Genomic DNA, 9,979 nt, shown 5'->3' with positions numbered 1-9,979 from the left:
TTCAGTGTAGGTGTAGCACTAAAAATTACGGGATTGAGTTTGAGTTCGTAGCATTTCCACTGACAGAGGTCGCCACTCACGGTAGGGTCCTTTATAATGTCATGCTTGATTTGCTCTACAATTACACACACTAACTCAGTAAAGTGTCCATTCATGGCAAAGGTTAATGGGTCCTCCTCAACTGCCAAAAGTGGTTGGACATTCACGGGAGTCTCGTATTTTTCTGACAGTTTGAATCCAGGCATCTCTATAAGAAACTGACGTTTATCAGAACAAGCAATATGTAACATGCTACATGTTACAATTCACCATTTGTAACACGATATGCATAGGCGGGCATTTGAAAAGCACCCTTTCTCGCCACCTCGATGAAACTATCCATATCATCTCGATACAGTTCCATCAACCAATACAGGCATGACTTTCCGCCTCTATACAGATTCCCTACACGCTGTACGGTTGAAATGCGGTGATTTCAGTAGGATTTTTGAGCATCAAAATATTCACATCACGTACATTACAATAGGCAGGCTCCATAATTAACTTCAGTATCTCTTTCGCGTATTTTTCACCAATATGGCGGTAATCCAAATGTGATTTCAAAAATTTGATAACGGCTAGAAACATCCAGAGATTTTGATCAAATTTCCTCGAATTCGCTTCCATGCGATAAAATGTCCTTTCGAATGTTGCATCTGACGGAAAATGGCAGGGTGAGATGTGTTCTTCTAATACAACTAGAGAATGTACCTACCGCTCTTACAAAGTCCATCAATGACGATTTCACCCCGACAATCGACAAGCTTCGAATCCAGAAGCTCAGATGGGAAATCGCGGCCAGTTGCAAACCCCATATAGTGAAGATTAAGAGACGGCCAATCCAAAACCTTAAAAACCAGAGTCAAATTTAAAAATACGCGAGAAGGAAATGAGCAGCCTTACGTAAACGAGATACCGATCGACCACGATCAAATATCCATTGTGAAACCGACTCGCGTAATAGCGCGATAAATACCACGGGAGGTCCTCCCTGTTTACAGCGACCTGAAGTGGACGACTTGTGCCGGATTTCAGCTGTTCTAAATCCACAGACCAAGTTGTGACAGAAGTTGCGTTTGGATTAATTGTCGCAAGCGTAACGGCACTCATCACAGAAGGAGGTCCAATAGTCACATTTGGGCCTATGTATGAGTCCGATTTCAAATCTATCCAGATTTTCCCATCAGTCCACCCATTATGCTCAAATGGTGTGAACTCATCCCAATTCGTCATTTCAGTGTGCATCTTGAAAACAAGGTACATGCTCACTTGGGGAACAAAGATGGCATTTTTGATTTCCCATGCTTCGTGATGTATTTCGTCTCGAGGAAGAGGAATTGCCATAATTTGATAGAGTTCAAGTGCATTTCCTTCTATATCGTTGACACCGACAACACGGCCTCGGCTCCATTCCAGCGGAGCTGCCTTGAATTTAATTTTAAACATCAAAAGCTCATTCCTTGACGTGTGGCAAGCAACTACGTTTCCATCTGTTGATATACACTGGAAAGAGATATCCTTAACGGTAATCTTCTCCCACAAGTCCTGCGAGTGGGACATATCCACCTCACCATAATTGTCAACTGTAAGTGAAGGTCCATAGTACAAGTCTCCGTTCCATATCATAAGATCCTCGTTACGAAACGCCTTTCCCCATATCAGCTTTTCATTCCAAAATTCATATGGATAGGTACGTGCGATGGGCCACACATTATCAGGTGTTGGTAGTTTATAGTCCGGAGATTGCATCAATGTCGATTTCCTGTTGTCAGAGGCCCGGTCAGCGTCGAAATCAGCGCCAGTCAGACGGTTTCGGTTTGACACCAAAATCTGAGATGGATACTGAGCCAGACACGCTCGTGTTTGCACATCATACAGACCACCAGAAATATATGGACTATCACGATCCTTCTGGTCCCAAATTATCACGATTGAGGTTGAGGATGATTCGTGTTTCGGTTGGTCCTCCCTTTCAGTAATTGTCATCAAAAAACCAACATCATGATCAAAAGTAAAGACACGGGTAGGAGATACTGGCCTTCCCACTACAAACAGCAGACCAGGGCTAGTAACAAAGAGGTTTCAACACCTAGCTCGTACAGTCCACAATTATGCATAAACTTACATAACAATAGACCTTTTGAGTTCCACGGGTCCCAAGCAACACCAATAGGCTGTTGTCTGCAAAACCCCAGTCAAGGCTACCTATGACTGAGACCAAACGAGCCGAGAGTTTATCTTTAAATTTGAGTCTTCCCATATCATATAATAAGACAGGCTTTGAGTAATGGTGAGTGTAAAGGGATTGAGTGGGTGTTTTTCCGAGGATAGCCAATTCATTTATAAGCGATTTACCTGTGATGGAGCCATCCAGAATTTGAGTTGAAGGTGGATACTTTGCTCAGTCCAACTTAGTGCTTCAAAGAAAAGGAAGCACATTGGAATCCTATCATGCCTTAGGTATGCCAACGGATTCTGCAAATCTACGGACGGACCCTTCCATTCCGTAGGCATGTCACTACGTATCCAATGGTTGGCTTGGTAAAGTCTTCCCTGCTCTGCGTTGAAATGGTGGGTGCCATTGTCTGTACTGTCTTGACTAACAGTCAGGCCGAGGACAGACTCGAATTCCTCTAGTAAGCCGAGTGGATGAAAGTCAGTAGCTGACAAAGCTTGTTGAATCTAACTCATATAGCTACGTTGTCTAGCAAAGAACTTTGGGTTTGGCAATATCGGCTTGACAGGGCTTGTGTCGTTCAATACAGGGTTCGGATCGCTTTCCACTTGAATTGTATCGAGCGAAAGCCAACTAGAGCCGTCCTCCGACAGCTTATCTGACACGGAACTGGGCATGTGTGAACCGTGGAAGTTTGGCACCGTCGAAATCGTAGGCCGCCTGTTATGAGGCTTTGATGGTCGCTCAGCACTGCAGCCAACAGCCAACCCAACAGCAACACCCATGTCACAAGGACAACAAAACGTACGAAAGAAACGATTATATAGATTCACGCGGCAAGTACCATGTCGATGGAAGTGGAAGCGTGCTCAAGTTCACTCCTTTTTGAAAAATGCAAACACCAACAAAACGGACGGAACATCCATCCACAAGTTGAACTCGCTCCCGCGACCGAATTGGACAACTTTTACAATGAGATCATGTTGGTTATGTTGCTTTCTGCGTGTATATGTGTGTGCGTCTCAGGATACAAAGGTTTACACTACAATCGCTCAAACCACAACTATTTGAGCTCGTTTCTAATCCAACGTGTCAACTCCAAGATCTTCCATCCTATCACTATGCTCAACTTGCGACATGCTATACGTTGCTGGTGGTGCTATTGATGACATCGTCCCACCTATATCACTGGTTGTCATTGATGGTCCATTTTCAACTGTCGAAGCAGTATTCGTGGAGTCAGTATTCGTGGAGTCGGTAGACATGTTTGATAGTACAGCTGTGGGTCCTCCTAAATCATTCAACCCTGCTGCTGTTGATGCTGTTGTTGATGATGATGTTGCTGGAGGTGGCGATTGAGGTTCACCGGCTTGTGCAAGACTCTTGGTTTGAGGGAATCCTGCTTCATACTCTTCCCGACTTTTTGGTTTTCGTACAAAAATGTCTAATATACCACCAATTTCTAGAACAAAAGGTAGATATGTATGTGAGCAAAAAAAAACGATTCGGAAGAGGACGCTAATTACATCATGACTCTGTGCTTCTTGTGTTCCTTGCACATAGTCTCTATATGTAACTTACTACCCCTCGTTATGACGTGGAGTGCAGCTTCTTATGCGTGGCTGGTGCTAGATGTGCCGGATGGGAGTGTTGTTGTTACTGGGTATGTCTGATCCGTGAGGATATCCATTTCAAGTTTCTGACCTACGTTTGTTTGCTGTTGGGGAAAAGAAGTATAGAAGAGCAGACTTACTGGAAGGTCTAACGGAAATGTTTCCGTATGCGGGGCTGACGCTGGTTGTTGTGGTTGTTATTCAAGATACCGCAAAGAGGTATGCTGGGTTGGGTTGGGTTGGTCTTGCAGTAGGCTTTGGACGTCCTCGATTGTTGAAAGACACATTTTCTTTGAGGTCTTTTTTTGTGCTTACACTCTCCTCTCATATAGGACAGTGAAACGAATCACACTCCTCCAAGATGGCAAAGACTTTGTCCCCGATTCTCCTAATGTGATATCGCCATTCAGACGAGTGTATGCTGTTAGTGAGTTTACTAAATCGATGGTTGTTCCTAATGGTATGTGTGGTGTGCAAAAAAATTCCACATTCTATATCACCTCTACAAAACAATACGATCTTATACCATGCACCACAAATGCAGGTCTTAATGAGGGATGTGAGTGTGTGTTTTATAATGTTTGTGCTGATTGTAATAATGTATAAGACATGGCCAGTTATGAGAAAGCTTGCTTGATCACAGCTGTTTCTAGAGTGAATTTGGGAGGTGCTCGAGCAGAAAACACTATGTCAGAGTTTCTGAAACTGGTCAGCTTCAGTCTTCCTGGACCACTTGAATGTACATCTGCCGATTGTGGTGTATTTTCGAAATCTCGACAGAGTCTGATGGTTGGATTACTTGAGGAAGTCAATGTTAGGGCTAGTCTGCACCTGTTGCAACCAGACCAGCCCATCCCAACAAACAAAGATATAGTCAAAGACGTTGAATTTTGTACGGGTAGATGGAGCCATGGTACTTTCGGATTGCTACAATCGTTACATCAAAGTGAACGCGAATATTTAGCTTCGCTTGTAAAGGAGGACGACAATCTATACCTGAACAGCAGCTGGAAGGATGTTATCTCAAACTGGACTCGACAGGAGCTTATAGACACTGTAAGATATGTCATGAATGCAGGTGCTTCTCACTCCGACCCGTGGGGTAAAGAAATTCTCAACCAACTCGTAAATGAATGGACTGGTGAGGCTGAAGAAGCCCAAATTGAACCGGAATTGCTTTGGAAGGCAACCAATCGAGCTCCGGGAGCTTTGGCAAATGTGCTACAGTACAGCCAAGAGTATCTGAAAGGGAAAAAAATTGATCTAAACAGTATGAATGAAGGTAGCAGATCGACTCTTGCTAATGAAATGCTGAAACTGTATGCTGCATATCGTACGGCTGCGTTCACTTTGGAGTTGTTGGACACTGGAAAGGCTGATCTAGTAGTGGCAGGGTACTCTCGTTCCTCCCTCAGTGGCTGTCTGTTGTTGGCACAATGCAAGGATGCGGTTAATGCTTATATGGATCAGCATGCGCGGCATTTAGGTATTCATCCACGCTTTATCTGTAGTTTTTGTTGTAATTGGCCTTGTACGCTGACTTTGCTCTTCAAAAACAGGTGATAAAGGCGCTTTCTCGATCAAGAAACAGTTCTATTGGATACGAGCTGTTGGGAAACGGCTCAGTGAGGTGAAAGTCTTTTGTGGAATAAAAAGTAGAACTGGACTCTCACATTGACAAATGTAGGCTCTGCTATCGCTGATGATGACAGTTCTTTTAGGATTAGGTCCACTAGCCTCTCTGACTGCTTCACGTCGCATCTTGACCTTCTCTGGTACTTTTTTTGTACAAGACGTGCCTTGTATTGATGATGTAGTCCGTGAATTTAGAGCCTATTCAGTCACTGCTGAGCGTGATGAGTGGTGGGTTGTAATATCCATGCAGAATCCCTTCATCACGGCCATATCAACCCTTCTATCCGCTGCAATTCAACTCGTATCTGTCTGGATCGTTTGGATATACACTCAAGATCAGCACAAAAACACTGGCCCCGCCATCGACTTTCTATGCTCTCATCAATCTCTTATAATTTACCTGCAGGCTGCTTTATGTATTGGTGGAGGTCTGGCTCTTGTCTTAAGCAACCAAAAGACCATTAGACTAGGCGCTTACGAACCGAGAGTGAAGCCGAACGTAGATCCGGGGATGAAGGCTACACTGTATGAGCTTGTGTTTTGTCTATTCTCGGCAGGAATTGCTTCTTGGTTTATAGTGAATGCAGTGGAAAAGGTTTATTTGCAGGTACGGAATTGTGCCTATTTACTGCCATTTCTATGTCCTGACATGTTGTTACGTCTTAGACTACCGTTAAAGCTGCTGCTTTATTGTTATGGATTAGCGGTGAACTTTTAAATGAACATAGAAGAGGCGGTAGAGGCTTTGTAAGTCATGAAGTAGTGGCTTACTTGTTGGTGACATTCAGCGTCTATTTTGGAGTTAGCTGCTAGAACTTCTGTAGTGTCTACAGCAGCATACATCTATTTTCTATCAATACCCGTTTACCAACTTCTTCTTTTCTGCACATTTGGTTGTTTTCGCTTTGGAGTTTTCGAAGTAGTCTGAAGGCTTTTGTTTTTGAACTTGGATCCTCTGTTTCAATCGAATCTGTGTTATTATTTGTTGAGTCTTGCTTCGTGCTGTTTGTCATCACCGAGAAGCAGTTCAAAGAAGCAAGTGATTGTTGGTGATGCTGATTTTTACTACTTGATGATTCCATTCTTATACTGTTACTTCTTTCATTTCTCTCTTCAATCAAAGAATGTTTTCCCATCCTAGTTGACTAACGTCGATGGATTTCTCTCAACACTGCTTCAATTCATCGTATCTCCTGAATCTGATCCTACTGTCAGACATGCTGGTTCTTGCTCATCATTATCATCATGCTGCTGTGATTGCACTTGGTATCTTCTGCTCATCCTACACCATCTATTAGCTGCAATCTTCAAGAATCAAATCAATGGAAGATGGGGTAGATGCATCTGAAGGTCAACTCATCGGCCCGCATGATACCGTCATTGTAAAGCAAAACATCCTACAGGCAATCGTACAGGCTCCTCACATCATCAGGTGAAAGGAGGGCAGCTTGTCTGTTGGTGAATCTTTCAACACCGTTTGACACGATCATCCTATATTATAGGGTGCAATTGTCTACCTGCTTGGCCAGCATGCTCGGCGTAGACTATCCTAAGAAATGGCCCGAGTATCTGCCAAGTATTGACACTCTTCTCAGATCAAATGTCAGAGAAACGATATTAGGTGGTCTCATTTGTTTGCAGGAACTCGTCAAGTCTACCAGTGAGCTCTTAATTTTACATCCATTATGTATTGTGTAATGACGACATTCAAAAACAGGTGGAAGACACTGGAAAAGGAGGACCACTGAGTAAAATCATCAAAACCACATTCCCGACTCTATTAGCTATCGCCAATCCTCTAGTAGCTCAAGATACAGAAGCTGCTGAAATGCTGAAAATCATATTGAAAAGTTACTCAGTGGGTAAGAGACAAAAACAAAATCCACTCTCCAACTTGACATAAGGGAATGTACCGACGTCTTTTTCAGTTTATCTTAGCACGCTCTACCAAACCATTACAAGAAGTCGCATCTCTCGTACAATGGGCTACCTTGGTCGTAAATACAATCCAAAAAGACTTGTCAACCATTCAGATGCCCGCTGACCTAGAAGCTAGAGAAAAACATACGTGGTGGAAGGCAAAGAAATGGGCTTATCAATGTTTATATCGTCTCTTGTCAAAGTGAGTTTTAGACGATGTCTATTCAATCTGTGTAGTTTTTTTTTCGCTTGATCTTCAAGGCCTGATTCTTCAACAATCATTCAGGCATTGAAATCCAAACACACCTGCTCCAGGAGGTAAAAAGAATGAAAAAGCACACGCAGCATTCGCTCAAATGTTTATGGAAAACTTTGCTCCTGAAATTGTACGCGCATACCTACCACAATTGCAATTATGTATATCAGGTGTTTGGATGACGAATCGTGCAAAGCAATTGATTGCACTTTTCTTTTGTGAATGGTGAGTGCTTTCGATGTGATTTTGGGAGTACACTGTTAATCAAGTTCACATTTCAGACTATATATCGAACTATGACAAAATAACACGTGGAATAACGTCGACATCCGAGCAGCATCAACGCCCCCTCAACACATACAAACCCAGTCCTTTCACATGCCACAACCCTCAAGGCTCCCATCCTCATTATACCAATGAGCAAACCGAGAAAAGACACTATTTTTCTTCAAGCGCTCCATAGCCTCTGCTCCAAGAACAAGCTGGAATTCAGCACCCGCTTCACCACCTTGCTCATCACACATTGGTCGAATGAAGATTATAATTACGGGTAGTCTGTTTGGACTCTGCGGCCTGCTTGAGTGTGTTAGCTCATTCGTGAAGTGGATTCTTTCAACAATGTGATTACCGAAACTCACATGAATCGGATGGGACGTCCAAGTCCGAAATCAGTATCATAAACACCAAATCCTTTCCAGGAAGTCAATAGCACCTTCACATTGTCATCTCCCCTAACACATTTTGCTAGCAAATAAGTACAAGAACTTGAATTTATCAATTGACCGACTTACGGGGTTGGTCCTTTGAATGGAAAAGTTTCGAAATACTCTGGTGTCAATGCCAAGATTCCTGTACGAATATCGCAAGCAGCCATACGAATCGAATCCTCGTTGCGAATCAAGTCCTCGATCTGGAATTTGCAAGACTTGTCAAGCATAGATACCCAGGCATTACCGACATAATCCATTGGGACCAGCGGCGGTCTTGTGGTTCTCAAATTAATGAGGTAGGGCATTGTGGTTGCAGTCCTTCCTGCTAGAGTGCTCTTTGGCAATGATTGGAGAATCGAGCACCAGATTAGGGCAGCTAGACAATCAGATGTTGAGACTTGGGATGCTGCTTCCTTTATCGGGCCGTCAGGTAATGATAAGCTAGATGTGTATACTTTGAGTGCTTTCAATGCAGACGGTGTAAAGTAAAAGTTTTCGACCATGATGAGTGGAGGAGCCGGAGGTGCTGCTGGTCCTACAAATACTGGAGTTGATACTGGAGCTGTACTTATAAGTTGGTTTAACCCGACTGGTACTCTCAAAATAGATGGATCGCGATTAGGTGCAACGATGGTCTCTCCTCGAGCAGCAGCACCCCAGTCTTTGATAAACTAGAAAGTCGCATTTTCAAAAGTTTAGTCTCTTGACCTTTTTGAGAGGGGTTTGCAATCAAACTTGCCTGAAACATTGCATGACCATCCCACACAGTATGAAACATGGAGAGCGCAACAACGATTCCACCGTCAGCTATTGTTTTGTGAACGGGTTAGCTGTATGTTTCTGCAAAGCAAGGAAAGAAGAGCAAGCTGGCCGAGTCGGTCTTACCAAGAACGGTAATCCTCACTCTCAACAATTCAACGGAAGACCAAGATGGGTCATTGTCTTGGAGAACGGGAATGTATAGAGTATCAGGCACAGCAGTTGGTGCGAAATTTTGGTCCTTGAGCCCCTTGATTGTCAATGCAGAGTCGTCAGCAAACTCGACGTAGCATCCCCGTTCATTCTCCGACAGGACGACTCGAGTAGGCGAGTATCGAGTGACGGTTCCAGTTAGGAAACGATACGCCGATAAGGTTTTTGACAGAGATGATGTCCAAAACTCGGTTGAAAGTGGGTGTGTTGGCGCTTCAAAGAAATAGGCGACACGAACTAGTGAGGGATTTGATATCCAATCAGTTTATAATACGTAGGAAGATGTAGTTAGAATGTGTCAAGACACTCACCAAAGAGCTTTGCGACGAGACAATCGAGAATGTTCAAATCGTAAGGTGGGGTAGGATTATCACCTGGAGGGGCTCTGACCAGATGAATTTCACGTACTACATTGCTTGATTGGGGTATTGTCATTGTTTACGATGTCCTCTAATGTTTGTAAATTACATTCAGCCTTCATTCAATCGCACTAAGCCTGCCCTGTTCGGCTGTAGCGGTTGCTCATCGTCCAAAACTTGATCCTTTGTTCAGAAATGAGAGGAGCCGAGTACGTGTCAAAACGTGGTAGATGTGCAGATATCGAGTTCCTTATGATTCCAATGCTGCCTAGACACGCACGCACGTCCAACCTTGCATG

The 9,979-nt window shown here is 43.6% G+C and overlaps 1 protein-coding gene across 1 annotated transcript; it reads right to left on the bottom strand.

Moving 5' to 3' along the window:
• Nucleotides 1-8,013: 8,013 nt before the first annotated feature.
• SmJEL517_g06270 (uncharacterized protein) lies at nucleotides 8,014-9,756 on the bottom strand (the record flags this gene model as incomplete). The annotated part of the gene is made up of 6 exons (XM_031172196.1): nucleotides 8,014-8,212; nucleotides 8,278-8,370; nucleotides 8,431-9,020; nucleotides 9,116-9,156; nucleotides 9,235-9,558; nucleotides 9,633-9,756. 6 exons carry the CDS (start codon nucleotides 9,754-9,756, stop codon nucleotides 8,014-8,016), a joined length of 1,371 nt encoding a protein of 456 aa, XP_031021829.1.
• Between the last annotated feature and the right edge of the window lie 223 nt (nucleotides 9,757-9,979).

This window comes from Synchytrium microbalum, assembly GCF_006535985.1.
Source record: "Synchytrium microbalum strain JEL517 chromosome Unknown SmJEL517_scf0103, whole genome shotgun sequence".
NCBI lineage: Eukaryota > Fungi > Chytridiomycota > Chytridiomycetes > Synchytriales > Synchytriaceae > Synchytrium > Synchytrium microbalum.
The sequence above is the reverse complement of the archived record's forward strand: the minus strand, read 5'-3'. Positions and strand labels throughout refer to the sequence as shown.